Raw genomic sequence first — 22,354 nt, 5'->3', positions numbered from 1 at the left:
GCATAAGTAATTGCTGAGAAGTGGTGGGAGATGACGGAGACTATTGATTTAATAATCTGTATTCGGGGAATTTTGTGTTTCCACCAGTCGCAGTTGGCAATGGATGTGCAAAACAATAAGGCGGCGTAATAATAGGATCTTTTATTGAAAAAGTAAATACCGGCAATAATTTGTGTATTATTAGTACTTCCGCGTTGTTCGATGTTATGAAATAGTGTTGTTTATAGGGAGTGCAGTGATTGTGAGTGCTGGAATATTGACCGAAGGTGGCAGTTTTGAATTGTTCAATAGTATTAAATGGGCCGCAAGTGCAGCGTTAAAGGTTGTTTGTCGGATTCGCAACGCCGCGAAGATTTGGGGGTTACATTTCACAGGGTACCACTTCACCCCGATATAAGACCCAAATGGTTCCTATTATGTCAAATACCGGAAGAAAAGAAGGTCGCCTACGTCTGCTCGAGACACTTCTTGAGAGCGGACTTTTGTAATTTCAAAGGAAAAAAGTACATGCTGCGACAGGGCGCTCTTCCAAGCATATTCCCATGGAACAAACCCAAGCCTAAACCTATACCATTGCTAGTAACGAAACTGCTTTCTGAAGAAAATGAAAGTACCAGTACTGAGCACACAGAGGACACCAATGAAAGCATACCAGAAGAGAACAAAGAAGTAGATCTAGAGAAAGAAGAAGCAGAAGATATGAAACCTGATGCATCGACTGCTGCAGAGACTGCAAAGGAAACCAACATCATGCAAACTGTAGAGGACACTGTAGAAATTAAACAAGAAATATTGAACACCAACTCGGCTATTGAGCAGAAGATCACTGTAAAAACATCCACTGGCTCATTGACATTTGCTCCAAATGCCCGCATTGAGGCCCTTGACTTTAATCAAACTTGGAGCCCAGCCACAATCATAGAGGTTGACTATGTGGAAAATGAAGTGCTGGTCCACTTTGATTCCTATAGCAACAAGTATGATGAGTGGATTGGCATCAACAGCTCTTCAATCAGGGCCCTTAATGATGAGCCACAGACCAAAGCTCAGGTGTTCAATGTCAGTGAAAGATGTATGGCATGCTGGAATGATGGAAAAAAATTCAGTGCAACAATAACAAAAAAGTTTGATGACAGTAAGTATAAACATATGCATGCATTTAAAAAAAAAACTTACATAATTGAAACCAGATGGAGCTGTGTGTTCCAAAGCCAAGATATTTTTACTTTCTTAAGTTAGTTTATAATCCAACAGTAATAGAAAGTAGATGAAAACAAAAACTAATTAGTATTTTTCATTGATGCATATATCAAAAATGTACTTCCTATCTGGCCAATATTTGTTCTGATAAGATAAATTTTCTAGATACCTATGATGTTCTATTCGATGATGGGTATTCAAGAGTGTTGAAGGGCCACAAAATATCAAAATGTTTATCCCAGCCCTTGCATCAGAGTCCCTTGTTTGAACCTGCAAAGGGCACCAAGGAGGAGCGAAGGAATAGAAACAGAAAAATTAATGTTGCAAATTTATTCAAGAAAAGAACCAGAACTTCCAGCCAAGAATCAAACGAGGAATCATTAGGAGCCATGGATGCCAGAGAACATGATAAGAATGATATGTGGATACCAAGGTATGTACTTAAAAGGAAAATTGTTTTTGAGGTTATGTAAGTAAATATATCTGTAGTTGGAGTAATGGAAAACCAGTGGGAATAGAATCTCAATTGTCTATGCTAGATGGATTCAGACCTTCCGTGATTGTACCTGACCCAAAGTTACCACCAAAATGGGAAAAGCATCTGGTCCAAAGGATGTATGGTATGTCTGCGGGCAAATGGACAAGCATTATTTTATCGTAAGTAATAAGACAACTTAAGTTAAGTGAAAGTGTATTAACTCAATGTCATTTGAAGGCCTGATGGTAAAAGGTTGAGATTTAAAGCGGATGTTGTCAAGTACTTGGAAGAGAATCCTCACTTAAATTTGAAGGAAACCATGTTTGATTTTGTAATATCCAAGAAAGGCAAAAAAAGGAAATTAACAGACTCATCTGCAAATAGTCATTCAGCTGCAAGCACTACAACCACGCCAACTATAGCTTCATCACATGCTACAACTCCTTCTACCGCACAAACACCAGCATCACCAAAATCGCCTCACACGGAAGAAACTCCTGAAAAGATTAAGAAACCTTTGGTACAAATACTCTACGAAAATGGTGCTTATTTGTGCCCAATCGATGGGTGCGGCAAGAATTTTAGACGCGAAAACTTGGCTTTGATGCATGTTAAGCATTACCATCCAAAATACTCGAAGTTCTTGGATTCTACGCCGAACGTTGCGGACTTGGCATATGCCAGAACCGTTGGCGAGAGTTTAGACAGGTCACCTATTTCGGAGAAATCATATAAAGTTACAAAATCTAGGATATCGACACCAAAAATCAAGCAAGAATCATTGACAGATGAATCTGTTAAGGATACAGAAATTATTAAATTACTTACTAGTAAGCCGTTTGAAACGGCTGAAAGTGTAGAGACAAGTTCGAATGATTCGCAGGTGCCGCCAATTAATGGAACACCAATCACGAACTATCAAGAAATAAAATTGAAAGATCTTTTGGTGAAATCAGATGATATTGATTGTAACAAACCTGCTGGTGCAATTTCTGGCAAAACGGCTGGAATAAAGACATTATTGCCTGTAAAGAAGGAGGATCCACGGAAAGAAACTCCACGTAGAAAGCGAATTTCTGAATCGGTGGATTCGCCAATGATGATGATGAAAGAGGTCAAATTGGAAGAACCTTTAGAGGTTCACCCTTCACAGCAACCACCTCCTCCGGATAATAATATTATTATCGAAGGTAAGAACGCGATTAAATGCTGCGCACAAAACAAAAACTATGACGCTGTTATTTGACGATTTGTCAATCAATCAAATTTTGTTCGTAATTTTACAGGCGGAGAAGTCATCAAGATTGTCCGCATGAAACAGGAAGAAATTATTAATTGTACTTGCGGTATAACTGAGGAAGATGGACTGATGATTCAGTGCGAGTTGTGTTTGTGCTGGCAACATGCTTACTGCAATAACATCCAGAAGGAGAACGAAGTACCGGAGAAGTACATATGTTACATCTGCCAACATCCGGTTAGGCAACGGACGTCAAAGAAGTACATGCACGATCAGGATTGGCTTAAACATGGCACCCTGCCATCGGCATCCTATCATTGCAAAGACGAGGAGAGTCAGAAGGCGACGTTTGAACGACTTAAAACCTCGCACGACTTGAGCGGAGGTTTGCTGGAACTGAAAGACTTCATGCACTCTCTGAAATTGAAGATAAAGATTGCTGAGTAAGTTCAATACTTCGATATTCTATGTTTCAAACTACTATAACGAATTTTGTCTATACGTAGTGCATATACTTTTAGATCTATTTCGTGTTAAGTGATTAAATTGATTTATCTGTTATGCAGGATCAAAAATCACCCAAAGTTATATTTATGGAGTAAACCATGGGATAAGTTACCGCTTCCGGAGAAGGATTCGGCAAAAATCAAGGACGAAAAACCAGCGATGGACTCGGAGTCTTCAATGTTAATGTCGCTGCTGAAGTCTCCAAACAAGGACGACCTGAAAACCGATTTCCCCAAAATCGACCTGAACTCTTTGATCGAGAACAATTTGGAGGCGCTGCAGGGGATTCCCCAGCCGGAAGCTGCCATCGAATCGGCCGACTGCAAGATCAACTTACTGGAACACATTGCGCATTGCCAGAATCTGATCGAGGAGAGGCTCAACACGTTCGAAAAGCAAATTAACGATCTGGACCCTGCCTCAATTAACGACAACGACACAGATTATACCAGGATCCGACATACCACGAACATGCTTTTGAAAGATCTTAATACTCTTAAAGAGTTCTCGCAGATCACCACGTTTTAATCACTTATTTTAATCGTTGTATTATTGAATAATCGTTATATCAATTATAATCAGTGAAAATAGAGATATATATATATTTTGTTTAAAAGAATAAATAAAACTTTTATTGATATTTACGTTTATTATTTACCCAAGAAAAATAAATTTTAAAACCTTTTCATTGAATTTCTATTGCCAGTTTCCACATAATTCAGGAATTTACTTGAATTATCAATTGCGTAAAATCCATTGACAACATTTCTATTTAAATAATATCCTCTGCTTTTCAACAAAAAAAAAAAAGTTTCTCTCGGTTATAAATATGCAAGTGGAAAGCCTCGAGCAGATGTTTCTTTTTCTCAAATTGTATAATCCACCTTTCCGATGCGGCATTTCGTAACGTAACGCCGCTGACCTAGTGATATGTACAAAAAAAATAACCGGACATGCTTTTCGCAGGAAAAGTTTTCCGCTGGATTTGGCCAAAGAGAAGAGAAACCTGCGAGACGATCATCTGCTAGACAATATTAGTGTTGATTTTTTTGCCCCGCTCCGCCCAGAGAAATCCAAGAGAAGACGTTATCTTGAAATTTCCTTGCATTCAGACCTAATTCGAGAAAGAAAATCAAATCGAACTTAATTTTTAAACTTTCCCGATCGCTAATGAAAATTAAATACGAAAGCCAACTGATGTGAAAATCCGATTTCCATTCGCTTTTCTATTTCAATTAAATCATAAATATTACCAAAAATTGTATGTTCTTTAATCAATTACAATTGTTTTATTTATGTTCGTTGAGGCAAATTCAATTTGAGCAATGAACAACGATAATTGTGATTTGAATACGTGATGATGCGAGAATGGATGTGGAAGCAAAAATCCTCCGCGTCTAAGAAACGTGCGTCAGCTTCGATCCCACCCAGCGAAAGCTTTTTCTTTGTGTGTTTTAGTAGGGGTTCCATTTTTTCGGAATGGGGAAAAAATGTGGCAAAGGTTATAAATAAATGACCAAGATTTGTTTCGTTATCATCAGTCGGCGCCGTGAAAGTAAACCAACAACGAACAGGGAAAAGAAAAAGTCTCAAATCTCTTCGCCTGCTAACATTGAACTTGTTTCTAATTACAATGCGGACGTGCGAGGTAATACAATTAATCATTAAGTTAAACTGAATAGTTAATTTTGTTTACTTTCCAGAAGACAACCCTCTGGCTGCTGTCCATCCTAATCTCATGCAATTGTTTACCGAGCAACTACGATTTCAAAGTAACACCAGAACAACCCGAATATGTAAGTAGTTTCATTATACATTTTTTTTGTAATAATTTTTTATGTATTTGAAATCTTCAATTTAATGAATGACCTAAAACACACTAAAATTTGATTTTAACTTAATATCATAATTCAAACTTATTTAAACTCAAAATAATAACTTTATTAACAAGTTTAAATAAAAGTATGTAAATTAATAAAAGTATAACTTTAAAAAAAAAGTTTTACAATGAAATCTACTGCTTTTCAATAAATAATTTATTAAATGCAACAATAGTAAGTTTTATAAAGTTTTAAATAATTTCATCTAATTGATACTAGAAATTACCAATTAGTTGTATCTCATACATTTTATGCATAAATTTAATTATAAATATAAGAACAAGAGAAACTTCTTTTTTTAAAGCTTGGAAATAATATTTTAAATTCTATTTGGAAATATGCTTGAAATCATTGAAGGTTTTACTAAAATAAAACCATTTCACCAGATTAATTTATTTATGTATATAGAATTGTTATTTTTGTTATTGTTAATTTTGGATTTATTTTATGTTTATGTTATGCTCTTTTTATTTTATATTATTATTATAAATAACAATTAATCTATTTATAATAAATATCTACAGTAATTACTGTAAAATAATAATGATTAAAAGGAAAATTAAATTACGTTTTGTTAAAATTGGATTATTAATTGCTATCATGCAAATAAGGATACAAATACTTAGAATAAGGAAGTGTGCATTAATATAAGTGAATTTGCAATGAATTTATAAAAAATTGAGAAATATCCAATTTTATTTTTCTTCTTTGTGAAAAGTAGTTGACTCTCGATAAACGTTGGTGAAAATGAAAGCAAATTCAAATTGAAAACGTATGAAACATCTGGAGTAATCATCGTTTAGATACAATAAAAAGAATTTCTTAAATTCGAATGATTTAAAATTGATTTATATACAGGTTTTCCCCGATTTACGAACTAGTTTCGTTCCAAAGGGTTGTTCGTAAGTCGGGGGAATATTAAAAATTTCAAAATATACTTATCTTATCACACTTTATCATGATTTTTACTTTTATATATGTTAAGTTCCGTATTACTGACTGCAGACATTTGAAAAAATAGATTAAAATAAACAAAATAGTTACTTACAAATACTTTTCAATGTAGACATCACAATTATTTAGTACATCTTCCAAAAATATTATATTTTATTAAAGAAATTATCAATTTTGTTTGGACAGTTAATTTTTTATCACTATATATCTCCTTGTAACTAGTTAGAGCTTTTACAATTTTGTTCGTAAGTCTGGGAGTTCGTAAGTCGGGGGATACCTGTACTATATATTTTGTAGATAATTGTAGAATAATAATAGTTTAATATTGATTGAACTTTAATAACAATATATAATAATTGTTATTTCATCATTTTCTCATAGTTTTTGAAAGAATGATTAGATATGTTAATTTTCTTACAAATCAATGAACTTTTGACATATTCAATATCAGAATTTAGTAAAATAGATTTTTCAATTTACTATAACTATTGAATAAACAAGTTTTAACAATTAATTAAACATAGAACAGTCTAATATGGATATTTTCTTAAATGTCTAGAACTAAATAAATTATGTAAACTTCATTATAACGCATTTAATTTCTACAGCGTTATATGGAAACCACGTTGTAGGAGACTTTACTGTATACATAATTTGGTTACGACACAATATTTTCTTTTATAATTATCTGCTTTCGGTATGTTAAATTCAATGCTGATGATAAATAATTGAATTAATGTTTTAATCATGATTTCTTTTTACTATAAATTTCTTCATTAAGTTGATAAGTACTGTAATTGTTTCGAGCGGTATCTTTTAAGTAGGATAATCTGTACAGAATTAATCAGGTGTTATTTCTTGTCCGGTAGAAAGTATTTCATTATATTTATATTGTGTAGAATTTCGATGTTAACGCCTGTAATTTTAATATCTGCAATAAAAAAGAAGAAAGTGATTTGCGTATGTCAGATGGCAAATACGTGAGTAATACCTAAAACACGTGAAATCTCTTCGTCGATGAAAGTGCAAGTGTCTCGTATTTCACCTTCCGACTTGCATGCATCGTAAATTTTTCCTTGCACCGATAGAAAGGATTCGAGTTCAAACGGAACACGTACCGCATTGCATTTTGCAAACGGACGTCCATAATTATTGTATCTCGACATCACAATAATTATCGGAGTGCGATCGGCTCAGATTGGAAGCGTGACTTCCTTTCTCTCGAGCGCGCCTGTTTAATTTACGACTTGACATCGAAAATGGTTTAAGCAATTTCTAATGCATGAAAATGAAATAAAGAGGAAAATGGTCTGCCCCATAACAGAATGAGCGTCTGCGCGAAAGTTTCGAATCAATTAAAACGCGAAAGTCGGCACACGATCCGATTTCCCACCGCTTCAGATTGTTTACCAAAAAAAAAATAATATCGTCTTCTTCTGCTGCAGGACAACCAGGACTATAGTTTCAGCTACGGCGTCAAGGATCTGCATACCGGGGATGTTAAGCATCAATGGGAGAAGAAGGATGGTGATGTCGTGCACGGACATTACACTCTTCTCGAAGCCGATGGATCGGTGAGGACGGTGGATTACACGGCGGACGAGAAGAGCGGCTTCAACGCTGTCGTCAAGCATAAAGGACCCTCGTATCATCCCAGTCCGAAACAAGCGTCCAGTCACAACGAGGTGTCTTTAAAAGTCGAAGAGACACCTGCTAATATCGAGCATTACAAAACTGTGACGAAAACTATCAAAACGGAACCGGATTACAACGATGTTTACAAGCCTTCCTACATTTTAGTTCAAGAAGATTCTGATAAGGAAATAGGGGAACCACCGCACGAGGAAATCGTGTCCACTTACTCCAATCACAAATCAGTTTACACGCACAAACCTATACAAAAAATCCAAACGATTCCCGTCGATTTATCCCTTCTAAAGCCGTTGAAGCAAAGACCGGTCGTCATCGATCTGAGAAACGTCACTCAGAATTACCAGGAGCACCAGGACGTGCACCAAGCGGAGGAAACTAATGAAGAAGGAGAATCAGCCAACATCGAATTTTCCTATCCCGAACCGAACATCGAGACTGGATTCAAACCTCTCCAATACACACCATCAACTAACAACAATTACCAACAACAATTCGTAATCCCCAATACTTACCTGTCCAATAAGAAGCCGATGACCACGCCCGGTCTGCAGAACTACGCGAGCGACATCATCAACGGAAGACCCAAATTTCCAGTTTATCGAGTGCAACCGAAACCGGGGCCGATTCAATTCCCGAGATTGACGGAATATCGTAAGCAAAACAGGAAGGAAAGGCCGCACACCAAGAACGTCATCAAGTATACGAAACACTTCCCATACTGAGAGCAACAATCTTTCTTTTTAATTATTTATTTAAAGTGCAATATGTTATCTAGTTTTTAACAATAAAATTAATATTATTTAATTTTACGTACTTCTTTATACATAATCTTCCTCTCAGTCATATCTAACATCAAATTAATTATCCTCTTCTAAAGAAATTCAGTTTCTTAGAACAAGTTTTTTAATAATCAGTAAATATTGTTCCTTTATGTAGAAACTTGATTTTATTTCCAAAATTAATATTCTTAGTTCGTCTTAGTTAGTATTCATAATTAAAGGTTAAAAAATCTTGTAAATAAATTCCTCTCTAAAAAATAAAATTAATTATAAGTAATTATAACAGTTAAAATATTTGTGTTAGTAATAGATTACATAAATGTTATTAGTTTATAAATGCAATTAGGGTCTGCAGTGGTTCAAGTAGCGTGGATACAAGCAGACTTCGCGGATGTGGTAACGATTGAGCAGCCAACAAACAAATCTCTCCAATCCAAGACCGTAGCCTCCGTGTGGACAGGAACCGTATTTGCGTTGATCAATGTACCAGGAATAAGGTTCCGGATCGATTCCTTCTCTCTCAAAACTGAAAATAAAAATATAATTTATATAGATGAAAAGGACAATAGCTTAATTATAATACCCTTTCATCAATTCCTCGAGATCCCAAATCCTCATTGACCCACCGACGATTTCTCCGACATTCGGCAACAGAATATCCACGCTTTCCGTCAACCTATTATCCTCCGGGCATCTGGGCATGTAAAATGACTTGATTGCTGCAGGAAAACGGCACAGCATAATCGGCTTGTTGATCTGATCGGTCATCTTGCGTTCGGGCATCTCCGGAATGTCTTCGCCAAACTCGTAGAAGCTTCCATCCTCTTTGATGATGTTGTGCTTCTTCAAATACTCAATAGCGTCCGTGTAGTTCATGCGCATGAAGGGCTTTTGGGGCACCTTGAAGTCGGGGTTCAACTCGTAAACGACGTGACCCCACGGAGATTTCAATACGCGGTCGACGACATCGCAGATCAAGTCTTCGAGACGATCCAGAAGATCTTCGAAAGAGATGAACGGACATTCAGCTTCGACGTGAGTGTATTCGGCCAAATGTCTCCTCGTCCTGCTCTGCTCCGCCCTGAAACTCTCAGCGATGCAGTAGACATCTCCCATAGAAGCGAGACAGGTTTCCAAATAAAGTTGCGAGCTTTGCGTGAGATACGCCTCTTCGCCGAAGTAGTCGAGTTTGAAGAGTGTGGAGCCGCCTTCCACTTGCGTTTGGACTATCGAGGGAGGCGTTACCTCGCAATATCCTCTAGACATGTAATGATCCCTGAAAGAATACAAATAATGAGCACAACAATTATTATTAGAAATTATTTGAACGAAACCTGAAAGCTTGTAGCAAAACTGATCTCATCATGAGCACCTTCGAAGTGTTTTCGCCGCGGATCATGATGTGTCTGTTTTCGGCTTGAACGTCCGGTAGAGCCTCCTCGTTGAGGATAGCATCCGCACCTCCTGCTGGAGCCAAGCCCACAAGCTCCCAATAATCAACGTGCAATTCATGGCCTCCAGGTGCCTAAAACCAACGATTCAATTAACTCTCGCATCGTTTATATTTCAGCTTGAAATTACGTTTTTGCCCTCGGGAATTTCCTTGATGTAACCGAAGAATTTCACAGAAGATTCAGTGGACAGAACGACGGCATTATACGTCTGACAGAGTAAATCGTTGAGAACGCACTGAAGGAAACCCGAACCATCTCTCAGCGTTATGAACATCAAATTTTTACCTTGACGTCGAAGCCTATGCACCCATCCGTAAATTGTCACCCTCTGGCCTCTGTGCTTCTTTCCTGAAAAAATAATTAACATTTTATTTGTTATTTCATACTCAAAGATTTTTCTCAATAAGACAAAACAAATCACCCACCTTCAATTATTTTAATTCTATTTGCGACAGGCAAAGATTTATCCTCCTTGATGACAATCCTCTTGGCCTCTTCAAGGTTCTTGTTTCTCTTCTCCTCGTCATCCTTCTCTTTCTTAAGCTTATCCTCGGACTTGCATTGCTCTTTGACAAAGAGCTTGAAGACTTTCTTCAGCTGCGATTTTGTGGCCGGTTCGAACTTGACACCTTCATTTCCATCAACGTAAATCACCGGAAAAGGCTCTCCTCCAGCTTTGAGCATGGCTTTCAACACAGTCTTGAATGGCTTTCGCTGTGTACCATCGCCGCTTTCGTCGCTTCCGACTTTCTCGGAAGTGTAAATACCTATTCAATATACACATATTAGATGACAAAATATATGTGAAACTTATTGAGACTCGCCTATTTGCAGAACTCCAGACATGTTTATTATATTTTCAAGAAGCTAAAACTCGACTGATGCAATAATTTGCGAATCTTGCTATATATGCAAAGACTCGTATAATTGCTAATAGTATTACTCATATATTACTCATATTACAGGAGCGGATTTAGGCCTGATCCTTATGGACCTAGGATTTTGTTCAATATGTATGGGGGCCTAAACACTGTTTGCTTAGGTAATTTTGAATAATGAGAAAAAACAGGTAAGATGTTTTTTATGATTAAAGAAGTACTTTTATAAAGATTTGAAATTTAAAAAATCGGACTGGAAAGAGTTAATACAAGGCCTGAAAATAGATTTAGCCCAGTACCCCCAAACGGTTTTAGCACAGAGCTCCAGAAGCTAACGGTCCGACTCTGTCACTTAGGGTTTTCCAATGACCTGACCTTTGACTAATATTCTATATTATCAACGAAGAGAATATTTTCAAAAACTTATTAAATTTGCTTTTATATCAATAATAATGAATCAGTAATTAAATTCGATAATAAAATATGGAATGTAAATTGTAACAGGAACAACATGTTATTCCAAACTTGAACTGTAATAACAACTAATATTAATAAATACACAACGCAAGAATAATTATTGTAGTCTGTAAATGTTTTCTATTTAACCCGAAAACCGTTCTATTTCTGTTTATTTACTATTTATATATTTATCTTTAAAACTAAGAAAAATCAACAATGCGAAATTTCTTACATCATAATCAGTTTTATTACATTATTTGCACTTAAAAAAAAAGAGTTCTTGAACAGATAATATGTTGTTTGCGTAAAATATCATAGTTATTAATAGGATTTAACAAATAATGTAATTACAAAAAATAACAGTATCGCATAATCATTTAAATCCATGTTAAGGTAATGCAATAATCCTCATAGATTTAGATTCCTAATACGTCTATAAAATATGATAAAATAAGTATTAATCAATAATTATATATTTATAAATATTTTCATTCATTTATTTTAAATTTATAACAAATATTGAATAAGAGGCAAAAGTTATAGCAACTGTTTTTAAAAATCGAAGATTCATTTTAACCTTAATGACCTTAAGTTATTTTAAATTTACTAATTGGAATCCAATACATTTAAACATTTTCCTAATTAGTATGTAGGCAACTTTATCTTTTGCCATTTTTGAAAGCCCGCATTATTTTCTTGGCTTAAATAATTTGAATAATAAATACAATAATGTAATTTATATACCTCATCATTATCAATACTTGTAGTATTATACAGAAAAAATTACGTTTGAATATAAAAATGAATGCAACACACTATACATGTTTACCTTTTCTCGCAATTGTACACAACCATGTGAAATAATGTGATGGAACTGGAAATTTGTCTACAGTTCTTGATTAAATTCTGTAATTTTCATTAGCTACCAATCCTACAATAGATTGGAATTGTTAATTGCAAAATAATTAGCTACAACTAATTGTTTGACAATTATTTCTATTGAAAATATTTAACATTTAATCAACAGTTTATTTTAGTTTATACAATAAATAAAACCTCAAACAAATGGGTGTTCATGGTTTGTGGAGGTTGATAGAACCTTCTGGGAAACCAGTGCCTTTAGAATCCTTGGAGAATCGTGTACTGGCAGTGGGTATCCTTTTCTAACCTGCCTAAACTATAAACTGTTTAGTTGATATATGAATTTCCTTAATAAATTGCTAAGATGTTTCCATTTGGCTGCACCAAGCAATCAAAGGTTTCCAAGATGCCAAGGGGGCTGCAGTACCAAATGCCCATCTCCTTGGCATCTACCACAGGGTTTGTAAACTGCTCTACTACAAAATAAAACCTGTGTTTGTTTTTGATGGTGGAGTTCCAGTTCTGAAGAAGCAAACTATTGTGAGTGAATTGATTTTCAGTTGATAGTTTATAACATTATAATTGATTTCAGGCTAAAAGAAATCAACTGAAAGCCAAGCACTTAACAGATGCCAGTCGGATTCAAAAGCAACTCTTGGATACATTGCTAAAGCACTCTGCTGTGAATAAAGTGCTTTCAGAGAAAACCAAATCAACATTGCCTGTTGTCAAAAGTGGGTCCAGTCAGAAGACAGATGGAGATAATCTATTTAAATTACCGCCCGAATTGGATTCGACTATTTCTTCTAGCGATGAAGATGAATATGCAAGCTCCTCATTTACCTCAGATTCCAGCCCTACCAAACATTGGGATTTGCATAACATCGATGAAAAATCCGCTGAATTTAAAGCTTTACCGGCGGATGTTCGGCACGAAATCTTGACCGATCTGAAGGAAACGCGTAAACAGAATTCTTGGGGTCGAATACACGAATTGCCTACACAGAGTGATGAATTCTCTGGTTACCAAATGAAGCGTTTATTAAAAAGGTACTCGGTGCAGACGTCTCTGGAAGACGCGGAAAAGGAAATGGGTGGACACACTTTATCCCTCGGGGAATTGGAATCTCTTCTAAACGATCACGGCGTTATAACGCAAGATTCTTTAGGAAAACGTATAGCTTCTGACGAGAACACCCGATATTTGTATATTAAGGATGTCAAGAAGGCACTGGAAACCGCGCGATTGGAAGCTGTTAAGGAAGAAACTGAATCAAATGATACAAAAATCGAAGAGATTAAACAAAAACCAGAAGAATCGAAGGATACAAAAATCCAAGAAATTACCAAAGATGCCGTTATAATTAATAGTGAAACACTCAATGGCGATGATGAAGAATTGGAGCATGATCAAGAATTTCAGGAAGACATGCAAATGGCTATAGCTTTATCGCTTGAAGAGCAACCATCGACTTCCAAAGTTGTGGCTGAACCTCGTGACAACACCATACCAGTAACACAATCTACAGCGTTTTCTGCTGCTATTGGGTACATGAAGGAATACAGTGGATTGACGCCTTCGGGAATTAGTGAAATTTTCAATGGTAATCTGAAGAGCAAAAAAGATGAAACCATTAAAGCTCCAATAGCGAAAATTGCCGATGATGATGATGATCAAGTAATCTTATCGGAAGATTCAGAATCTGAATCGGAATTTATAGATGTTTCCGATAACGAAAGCAAAGAAGAAAAAATGGAAATTGTTATTGATAAGATCGAACAATTGGAAGACGATTTGTTCAGTGATGTCTTTGATAACGAAGATAAAAATAAAGATAAAGCGGTTGAAATAATCGAGAACAAGGTTATTTTGAACTCTGTCGAAGATTCGGAAACGCAACGTGAAATTGTTACTGTTATTAGTGATGAATTCAAAAAGGATGTTGAGAGTAAGGATATGAAAATCGTTGAAGCAAAAGATGTTGAAATAGGGAAAACTGAAACACTGTTAGTTCAAAAAACTGAAGAAGTAACAGAAAAGCCATCCATTGAAAAAATGCCACCAGTTGTGAAATTAAGTAGCGAAGATTTGCAGAAAATGGAAAAGAAGTTGGCTAGTGAGAAGAATAACTTGATTAGTGAAAGGTCAAGCAAAGAGAGGTTGGCTGGAAATATCACAGATCAAATGTACCAAGAGGCACAAGTAAAATTTTAATCACATGTACCATTAATTGATTCGTAATTTCCTTTTTTCTTATGTTTTATTCAGGAATTGCTTCAATTATTTGGAATACCTTACATCATTGCTCCAATGGAAGCTGAAGCCCAATGCGCTTTCCTCAATGAGATCAATTTAACTGATGGCACCATAACAGACGATAGCGATATTTGGTTGTTTGGTGGGAAGATTGTCTACAAGAATTTCTTCAATCAAAGCAAACGGGTTATGGAATTTCGTTCCGAAAATATAGAACACCACTTTAGTAAGTTTCATTCAGTTTAACTCATTTCTTTTATCTAAGAGTGACTTAAAATTTTACAGAACTCAGCAGACAACAAATGATTCTGTTGGCTCTCCTCGTTGGAAGTGATTACACCGTTGGAATCTCAGGAATCGGGCCTGTAACGGCGATGGAAATTTTGGCCGCTTTTCCACCAATGCAATTTTCGTATCCACAGTTGATATCGGGTTTAATCGATTTCAAAACATGGTTCAACAACGGAAAAGTTGCTGGACCAGGTTTGTAAAAGTGAACAAAAAAATAATAAGATCTTTAATTGAGAAATGTATTTTGTTTAGCGAGAGCAGGTTTAAGAACTAAATTGAAGAACGTGGATTCTATGGATCACTTCCCGAATCCAACGGTAATAAAAGCGTATTTGGAGCCGCAGGTGGAAACCAGCAAAGATAAATTTACTTGGGGAAAGCCGGACGCGATTTCGTTGATCGAATATGCCAAGCAAAAGTTCGGATGGACCCGTAAGAAGAGCGAAGAAATACTCTCGCCGGTTTTGAAGAGATTGCAGGAAAACAAATCGCAGAGCAGCATCAAGGACTTCTTTCACACGAAGCACAAATTGGATGCGGACGTCTCTGATAAGATGAGTAAACGTATCAAAAAGGCTGTTTCCAGATTGGGTCGCGAGAAGACGGATTTGGATGAGGACGAGGATGTGCAGATCCTGAAGAAAACTCTGAAAGTTTCCCGAAGGAAACAGGAAAAAATTGAAACCGATATTAAGAAGGAATTGGAAGGTGCGAAACCGAAGAAAGAACCGGTAAAAAAGAAAGTGGAAATCACGCAAAGGGCCAAGGACAGGGCGGATTTGTTGAAGAACAAAATGAAAGCCATCGAAGTCTTTCGGAAATCGAAACAGGGACCTGGTTTTGTTAAGAAACGTGCAAAAGTCGTGAGGAAACCCAAAGATGATGCTGAACTCTCCGAAAGCAGCAACAGTGATTAATGCACAATCAAACATAATTTCCTTTTTGTAATTAATTCTATTTATATATATTATTTGTAATATAATTTATTCTTTGGTTTACTTCATTATTCACGTCTTGATCCTATGTCTAACTGTTTGTAACAAGTTGTAGTTTCCGTATTGCACGTATTTGTTGGTGATGAATGGAATGTAGAACGCTCTCAAAAAACTGTTCGATTTTTCCGCATTGAGAAACGGCAGAGATTTCACCACTTTCCATCGATCCTGGACGGAGTAGTTCGGCTCCAGCGGAGTTTCCTTCCCCAAATCAAGATCCAAGAGAAAATGACATTTGCTGATATCGAAATATTGACTTTTCTCTTCGAGATTTTTATCGTTGAAATGGCTGTGGATCAACGTTGTTCCGTTTTCGAATTCAGAGTACGGAGCAGGCAGAATTCCTTTGAACTCGGATTGAATGAATCTAAGTTTCCAATTCTTGTCGGGCAAGAAGAAAGAACTGGGGTATCTGTGCCATTCCTTCCCCAAACACACGTTCACATTGGCATTGCTGATGATTTTTCCTTCGGCCGGATACTTTTGCAGTTCGATTAACAGATCCAACGGCGCATGGTAGTTATTGTACAAGGAGAAAATCCTCGATACTCCCATTAAACTAGTAACCATCACAGCTCCAACCATCACGAAAACAGTCCAGTCCAAGTAATGAGTTCCACTAGGAGCCCGAAAGAATATGCATAACACTCTATACACAAGTTTCTGGATGACGTCTATGGATATTGCTCCGCATAAACATATCATCGGGTAAATAGGGAACAAGAACCTAATTAACAAAAATCAGTTAATTGTACAGCTTACATCAATAACATATTAATATCACCTTTCCTCCTTATGCGCTTGAAACATAAATACGGCCAACCACAGGAACATCGGCGCAATTGATACGTAATGCGGTAAACTTAAAGTAATCTTATTCTTAGTTGGCACGAAGAAGTATTGCAATACAAGAAACACAGGGCAGAGCAATCCGAGTACCTGGACAACAAACATTAATTCAATTATCTTACAGTAATTGAAGATAAACGTACCCAGATAAAATTGAAATTTAAGAATCCGTTTAACAAGTAATAAGAAAACGGCTCAGTACCATACAAATCAGGACCGGCGCCGCCGAAAACGTTGTACTTGACAATGTTCCATGGTGCAATGACTAATTTTCCGTAATAAGACGAGTCGATTAGAACCATTGGTAGCAGAATAGCCACTGCCGAGATCACCGACCACTGGATGAAATCCTTGTACATTTTCTTCATGATTATCATGTCATAGGCAATAGGTACACCTAAGAGAGCAGCGAAGGGCCAACCTAGGAGCGACCCGAGGGCTGTTACAAAAATGGCCAATGCGTACTTCTGGGTCCACCAGGCTGCACAGGCTCCTGCCAACCCGTACATTGCGAAGGAGGATGGTAATAGGGCAGTGCTCGATATAAACATTCCAGCAGAGAACAGCTGAAAGGCCAAACACATTCTACCAATGTTCACGCCAAATTCTCGGCACACAGCTCTAAAAGCAGAAAAAAAATATTAATTTGAATAATTTCGATAAAGCGAAACCAAAAAATATTACTTGTAGAAGTACAACTCTACTAAAGCGCTGAGCAATCCCAACACGCATCTAATCAGATAAAACAGCAGTAGTGGGTTGGGGCCCAATAATATTTGGTATAGATAGGCCGGCGCTGCATACACCATCAGGTAAGTGTATGATCTAAGTGCATATTCAGGACTATATTCCCATGTCTGCAAACCTTTACCAAATACTGTAAATAAACACTAAATTAGTATCTTTCATTTCACATATAATAAATATATATAATCAATTATTAATAATATTTACTTAGGTAATGTGTAGGTTCCCAATAGTTGTATGTCTCATCGCAATCTGTCACATGTGACCAAATAGCTGCACAGAACCTGGCCGATAGCAAAGCTTTCAGTGCAGTATCACCAGCAGGGTATGCCAAGTAATTCACCTCATTATTCACCCTACAAAACGTAACATATAATACACAAACACATTTGCAATTTAACCTCAAATTCTACTTAATGGACTGCTGCTTTTCAGTCTTTTTCTGCACCTCCTTCTTGTTTTCGCGTCGTGGAATCGAATTACCATTCTGCTGTCTCAATTTCAACGAGGGTGGATTTCGCACCATTTCCAATAAGAATATAAAAGTTTAAAAAGGCAATTGTATCAAAACATCCATTACCAACATCAACAAAAAACCTTACGATGACAGTTGTTGTCAATGACATGGAACTGATATCAAGTATTGATGATATAAGAAAATAAATAGAAAGTGTACCAACTTTCGAAACAAAATTTAAAAAAGAATTCATAGGAAATCGATTTACACTGAATTGGACTGGAAAAATAAAACTTGTATATTATGAAAATAATGCACGAGGTTGGGGTAATTTAATCAAACAATAAATAAATTAAATAAATAATATATTTAAAAAGTAGTTACTAAAAGTAATAATAAAATAAAAGTTTGGTAGTAAGAATGGCAATAAGTGCAGAGATGAGATTCAGTGAATATTATTCAGTTGATACAACTACATAGAAGTACAAGAAATTTAACTAAACTGACAAATATAATAATGAATTATAATATAAAGAAATATATATTTATATCTTATTTCAACTACATATTAATACTCTGCTTAACATTAAATGTAATTACAAATTCACAAGTCTTCCGATATGCTGCGCATCAATAATTCTACAATGACTAGACTTCGAATTTCTTTGTCGCAACCTAATCAGTAATGCAATAACAATACTTTCTGAGATGATGCAAACTGTTTTCTATACACCTAGCTTGCCTACCATATAAATTAATACGACTAATATCACTCATCTTAATTTCCATTTGATCCTCGTTCAGATGATGACTGATTGTAACTTCGAAAAGCGAGTCGCCAGGACTCAACATCACTTTCATCTGATAGATGTTCACGCTGACATCGGTTTTACCTGTCAGATCCGGCACGAACCCATCGTAATCGTGATTCTTCTTGTATTTCAAGAGATTCTCGTTGGGCGTCAATTGGCTCACCCAATATATAGCGGATATCCGGAGAATGGCGCACTTCGTTCTCTGAGATTCGGTGTAATCGTTCAGGATCTTCACAAACTCATCTCCGAGCCTTTGGATTATCGGTGAGCTCAGCGAGATGGAGTTCCATTCCAAGCAAGCGCACCAGTGAGGCTCGATGTAAGCTTGAGCGCAGCTTCGCTCCTTTGGAATCTTAAAAACGAACAATATTTGGTTTAATTTTAAAAAGAAATAAATGTTGGATAAAACTCACATTTGTGAAGAGGGAAACAGATCTCTTGCTTAAATCAGCAACTCCTGTATCCGTCAAATGCAAGACGCTTTGCAGCGTGGAATAAATATCGAAAGGAGTCACCAAAGTTTGAACATTGTTCACGAAGTTGTCGTAAGCGTCAGAGTACTTTTGCTTAAACCAAGTTGGGAATGCGAACGAGAAATAGGGAAGACGCTCTTCCATCTTCCCTTGCACAGTGTTCCTGATATCGGCGAATCTGTGTCCATGGTCCGCCATAAAAATAAAAATGGTATCGTTCAATGCTCCCGAGGTGTGCATATCCCTCACAAATTCCAAAACGTCTTCATCGGCCACGCCGATCGTGTTGTAATTATCGTGAGATATTTCTCCATGGAAACCGAATAAGAATTTCGGTTTATTCTTGTACACGTGGAAAAACTGTAAAAAAAATCAATTACTCAATATTTATCAGAACACTTGTGCATTTGCAAATACTGACATCTTTCGCGTGGTTCATCATCACTTTGTGTCTGGGTATGCTTCCAGCGCACAAGTTTGGCCACTTGGGAATCATCTTCAGCGTCGACATGTAATACGTACGCATGTAATGATCGGTCGGCATTTCATTGAAGCCCTTCAACCTGTATGTGTAGGTACCGATCGTTGGACAATCTTCCAAATACCCAGTAACGTAACCGTTCTTCTTGAAATCGTCCCATATGAACGGGTACACGTTCACGTAATTCGCATCTTTCACTCGTTTCCTCGTCTCTGGCAATTCTAGTTCTGTTTTACCAGTTAGCATTGGCGTTAAAGCTTGCGGAGTTCCATCGCCAATAATATTATATCTGAAAAATAATTTATTATTTTTGATTGAATCTACCAACAACAATTTCGATAGCGTTCTTTTGTTATAAGATTTCGATCTATGAAGACAAATTTCATAATTCCAAATTGTTTAATATATTTAAATAATTTTTGGAAGTACTCATATTTCATCTATCGATTTTTAGTATTTATATTCGATGTCCTTGGATGCGGTGCGAAAAATATCATCAATAACAATGTACAAGGACATTGAATTTTCATTTATTATAAATGTATGGCAGTTTCATAAAACTTAATAAAATTGGACTAATAATCGTCAATATAAATATTTTACATGTCTCAAGATATTATTACTATCTTCTAAATTGTTCAAAATTTTCTTAATGCTTCATTTCGCTACTAAATTCATTTATGAAGCAGTTTTGTGAAATATTTGCGTTCACAAACGTTTCCAAGTATACTGTAAATATGATGATTGAATAACTTCAATAAATATTTATATACAATGTAAATTGTAAAATATGTTTTAATAAGGCTTCCAAAACATATTTCAGTCAATAAAATTACGACTTGTTAGAAACGTACCCTTCCAAAATGTGCGCGTTCATTTTGGTCTTCAAATATTTATGAGTTTCCGGCAACTTCCTGATCACCGAATTCCTCGACATCGAGTCAAAGCCAAACATGAGAACATTCAGTTTCATGCCATCCTCTGGCACATGCTCCCATCCACTCCTGCTCCAAATGGCTTTGTCCACGCGAATTCCAGTTAGAATTGAATCCCATTTTTCCTCCAAAGACACACAATGCACTCTCACCTACAACATCACATCATGAGTACATGATTCAATTCCATCTGGTTATAATATACTCACAGTATCACTACTTTCCAACTTGTAGTAGGAATCTGATGTGGTAGTTTCCCCATCAACAAAATTAAAATCATCTTTGCGAATGATATCAGTGAAAGAGCATTTGATTGGACCTTTCTGTATTATTATATCAGGTGAAATTCTACACTCTGAACCCTGTCAACAGATAATTGTTTATAATAACTATTCACATCACACATTAAGATTAACATACTTCACATGTTACCCAATCAGGGCCAGCTTGTGAACAGTCGATTGGAGGAACATGTTTAACAAATTTCATCATCTCTGCTGAATAGATTGGAAGATTGGGTTGCTTGCATGCCCCAGTGTTTGCATGTTTCTTAATGGTCTCATCTATTTGCAGTCTAAAACAACTAAAATTGTATAATGTAAACAAATATATAATTCAATACATACAGTATAGACTGTCTATCCAGGATGTCAACTACACTGTCCTTACGAAGATAAATATAGAACAGCACAAAGGCAATGAACAAGTACAGATAGTAGATTTTCTTGAAGAGGACACATCTTAAATAACGTAACGTCATGGTGGAACTGAGACTTTCTGATGACGGTTTCAACGCTGAAGAAATTTGAGAAGTAGGTGGTGTTTTAGTATTATCAGATTATATATTGCTTAGATACAGCTTCATAATTGATGACTGCCATTAGCGTTACGAATCACCATATATTTTACGATATATTTAAAGCCGGTTTTGATGCGGAGATGCAAATAAACATGCCGTGCCGAGCATCGCCGAAAATCACTCGATTGCCTGACCGAAATTCGTTAATTTTACTGTTAACAATATAGGCAACTATATTTACATTCATTCACACCTGCTCTTTTATCTGCTATAAAAATATATATTTTTGCTTATTATGCTAAATCTATATGATTATACAATCGCGGTTGCCGGTTATTAACTATACTTTGTTATATTAATACTAAATATATATTTTTTCTTTTATAAAAAGAGATTTATATCAATTTATTTATTGATATAAATCTCTCCGGCCCTATTTCTACCCCTTTCGGGTTTAACAGCCACCACAAATTTTTGTTGATTTTTCGGAATTGAACGACCTTTCGTATCAGATTTTCGTGATACATTGCTAAATATTTACTCTTCATTATATACTTTCGTACCTCATTTATCCATTCCCTGTAAGGGATATTTAACATCCATTTAGATCCTTTAATTTCAAGTTATATATTATATAATTATTAATATTGTTATTGATCGCTTTATTAAATTCCGCCATAATCTTAAGTTATAATTAGTAAATCTACACACTTACTGTAAAATAATACATTCAATCTCATCCACATTTGGCCATTAGTAATATGAGCATTTATGAAATCAAATATGACAATGTTTAATAAGAATGCCTTTAATAGGAGAAATTTAATCTCAATTTTAACATTTCAGAATATTTGTAGATTGTATTTCAGTCAAATAACTTGAATATTCATTTATAATCAATGTTGTTTTACT

At 35.9% G+C, this 22,354-nt stretch overlaps 6 protein-coding genes across 6 annotated transcripts; 3 read left to right on the top strand and 3 right to left on the bottom strand.

Annotated features, from left to right (window-relative positions):
• Positions 1-94: 94 nt before the first annotated feature.
• Positions 95-4,018, top strand: LOC108556890. Its single transcript, XM_017913196.1, has 6 exons — positions 95-1,135; positions 1,366-1,633; positions 1,690-1,857; positions 1,916-2,868; positions 2,965-3,361; positions 3,485-4,018. The coding sequence occupies exons 1-6, from the start codon at positions 298-300 to the stop codon at positions 3,951-3,953; spliced, it is 3,093 nt and encodes a 1,030-aa protein (XP_017768685.1). The 5' UTR covers positions 95-297; the 3' UTR covers positions 3,954-4,018.
• Positions 4,019-4,899: 881 nt separating this feature from the next.
• Positions 4,900-8,667, top strand: LOC108556868. The gene is made up of 3 exons (XM_017913149.1): positions 4,900-5,073; positions 5,129-5,221; positions 7,694-8,667. Exons 1-3 carry the CDS (start codon positions 4,938-4,940, stop codon positions 8,632-8,634), a joined length of 1,170 nt encoding a protein of 389 aa, XP_017768638.1. The 5' UTR covers positions 4,900-4,937; the 3' UTR covers positions 8,635-8,667.
• A 306-nt stretch (positions 8,668-8,973) lies between these two features.
• On the bottom strand, positions 8,974-11,056 carry LOC108556905 (asparagine--tRNA ligase, cytoplasmic-like). The gene is made up of 6 exons (XM_017913217.1): positions 10,970-11,056; positions 10,571-10,912; positions 10,273-10,493; positions 10,026-10,216; positions 9,275-9,967; positions 8,974-9,217 (listed from the first exon to the last, which is right to left on the bottom strand). The coding sequence occupies exons 1-6, from the start codon at positions 10,989-10,991 to the stop codon at positions 9,034-9,036; spliced, it is 1,653 nt and encodes a 550-aa protein (XP_017768706.1). The 5' UTR covers positions 10,992-11,056; the 3' UTR covers positions 8,974-9,033.
• Positions 11,057-12,416: 1,360 nt separating this feature from the next.
• LOC108556906 (DNA repair protein complementing XP-G cells) lies at positions 12,417-15,815 on the top strand. The gene is made up of 6 exons (XM_017913218.1): positions 12,417-12,635; positions 12,708-12,883; positions 12,936-14,546; positions 14,613-14,826; positions 14,886-15,083; positions 15,144-15,815. Exons 1-6 carry the CDS (start codon positions 12,548-12,550, stop codon positions 15,806-15,808), a joined length of 2,952 nt encoding a protein of 983 aa, XP_017768707.1. The 5' UTR covers positions 12,417-12,547; the 3' UTR covers positions 15,809-15,815.
• A 44-nt stretch (positions 15,816-15,859) lies between these two features.
• On the bottom strand, positions 15,860-18,099 carry LOC108556872 (alpha-1,2-mannosyltransferase ALG9). Its single transcript, XM_017913154.1, has 6 exons — positions 17,896-18,099; positions 17,690-17,838; positions 17,420-17,612; positions 16,879-17,356; positions 16,671-16,825; positions 15,860-16,613 (listed from the first exon to the last, which is right to left on the bottom strand). The coding sequence occupies exons 1-6, from the start codon at positions 18,006-18,008 to the stop codon at positions 15,899-15,901; spliced, it is 1,803 nt and encodes a 600-aa protein (XP_017768643.1). The 5' UTR covers positions 18,009-18,099; the 3' UTR covers positions 15,860-15,898.
• Positions 18,100-18,461: 362 nt separating this feature from the next.
• On the bottom strand, positions 18,462-21,694 carry LOC108556871. The gene is made up of 7 exons (XM_017913153.1): positions 21,270-21,694; positions 21,064-21,217; positions 20,853-21,005; positions 20,563-20,795; positions 19,649-19,997; positions 19,168-19,587; positions 18,462-19,106 (listed from the first exon to the last, which is right to left on the bottom strand). Exons 1-7 carry the CDS (start codon positions 21,401-21,403, stop codon positions 18,615-18,617), a joined length of 1,935 nt encoding a protein of 644 aa, XP_017768642.1. The 5' UTR covers positions 21,404-21,694; the 3' UTR covers positions 18,462-18,614.
• Positions 21,695-22,354: the final 660 nt, after the last annotated feature.

Source organism: Nicrophorus vespilloides, unplaced genomic scaffold, assembly GCF_001412225.1.
Source record: "Nicrophorus vespilloides isolate i.1.1-1 unplaced genomic scaffold, Nicve_v1.0, whole genome shotgun sequence".
NCBI classification, from domain to species: Eukaryota; Metazoa; Arthropoda; class Insecta; order Coleoptera; family Silphidae; genus Nicrophorus; species Nicrophorus vespilloides.
Note: the sequence above shows the minus strand (reverse complement) of the source record. Positions and strands in the feature narration are given on the sequence as shown.

Excerpts from the sequence above, each read along its gene's own strand:
- LOC108556890 (XM_017913196.1), top strand. The coding sequence starts at position 298 with ATGGGCCGCAAGTGCAGCGTTAAAGGTTGTTTGTCGGATTCGCAACGC. Across the intron at positions 1,858-1,915 it reads TGGACAAGCATTATTTTATC|GCCTGATGGTAAAAGGTTGA; the intron begins GTAAGTAATAAG and ends TGTCATTTGAAG. Across the intron at positions 3,362-3,484 it reads TTGAAGATAAAGATTGCTGA|GATCAAAAATCACCCAAAGT; the intron begins GTAAGTTCAATA and ends TCTGTTATGCAG.
- LOC108556868 (XM_017913149.1), top strand. The coding sequence starts at position 4,938 with ATGACCAAGATTTGTTTCGTTATCATCAGTCGGCGCCGTGAAAGTAAA. Across the intron at positions 5,074-5,128 it reads TTACAATGCGGACGTGCGAG|AAGACAACCCTCTGGCTGCT; the intron begins GTAATACAATTA and ends TTTACTTTCCAG. Across the intron at positions 5,222-7,693 it reads CACCAGAACAACCCGAATAT|TTCTGCTGCAGGACAACCAG; the intron begins GTAAGTAGTTTC and ends AATATCGTCTTC.
- LOC108556905 (XM_017913217.1), bottom strand. The coding sequence starts at position 10,991 with ATGTCTGGAGTTCTGCAAATAG. Across the intron at positions 10,913-10,969 it reads GTCTGGAGTTCTGCAAATAG|GTATTTACACTTCCGAGAAA; the intron begins GCGAGTCTCAAT and ends TATATTGAATAG. Across the intron at positions 10,217-10,272 it reads AAATTCCCGAGGGCAAAAAC|GCACCTGGAGGCCATGAATT; the intron begins GTAATTTCAAGC and ends CGTTGGTTTTAG.
- LOC108556906 (XM_017913218.1), top strand. The coding sequence starts at position 12,548 with ATGGGTGTTCATGGTTTGTGGAGGTTGATAGAACCTTCTGGGAAACCA. Across the intron at positions 12,884-12,935 it reads TTCTGAAGAAGCAAACTATT|GCTAAAAGAAATCAACTGAA; the intron begins GTGAGTGAATTG and ends AATTGATTTCAG. Across the intron at positions 14,547-14,612 it reads AAATGTACCAAGAGGCACAA|GAATTGCTTCAATTATTTGG; the intron begins GTAAAATTTTAA and ends TGTTTTATTCAG.
- LOC108556872 (XM_017913154.1), bottom strand. The coding sequence starts at position 18,008 with ATGGTGCGAAATCCACCCTCGTTGAAATTGAGACAGCAGAATGGTAAT. Across the intron at positions 17,613-17,689 it reads GGAACCTACACATTACCTAA|TATTTGGTAAAGGTTTGCAG; the intron begins GTAAATATTATT and ends GTTTATTTACAG. Across the intron at positions 16,614-16,670 it reads CAAGCGCATAAGGAGGAAAG|GTTCTTGTTCCCTATTTACC; the intron begins GTGATATTAATA and ends TTTGTTAATTAG.
- LOC108556871 (XM_017913153.1), bottom strand. The coding sequence starts at position 21,403 with ATGACGTTACGTTATTTAAGATGTGTCCTCTTCAAGAAAATCTACTAT. Across the intron at positions 21,218-21,269 it reads CTGGATAGACAGTCTATACT|ACTGCAAATAGATGAGACCA; the intron begins GTATGTATTGAA and ends TAGTTGTTTTAG. Across the intron at positions 20,796-20,852 it reads AGTTGGAAAGTAGTGATACT|GTGAGAGTGCATTGTGTGTC; the intron begins GTGAGTATATTA and ends GTGATGTTGTAG.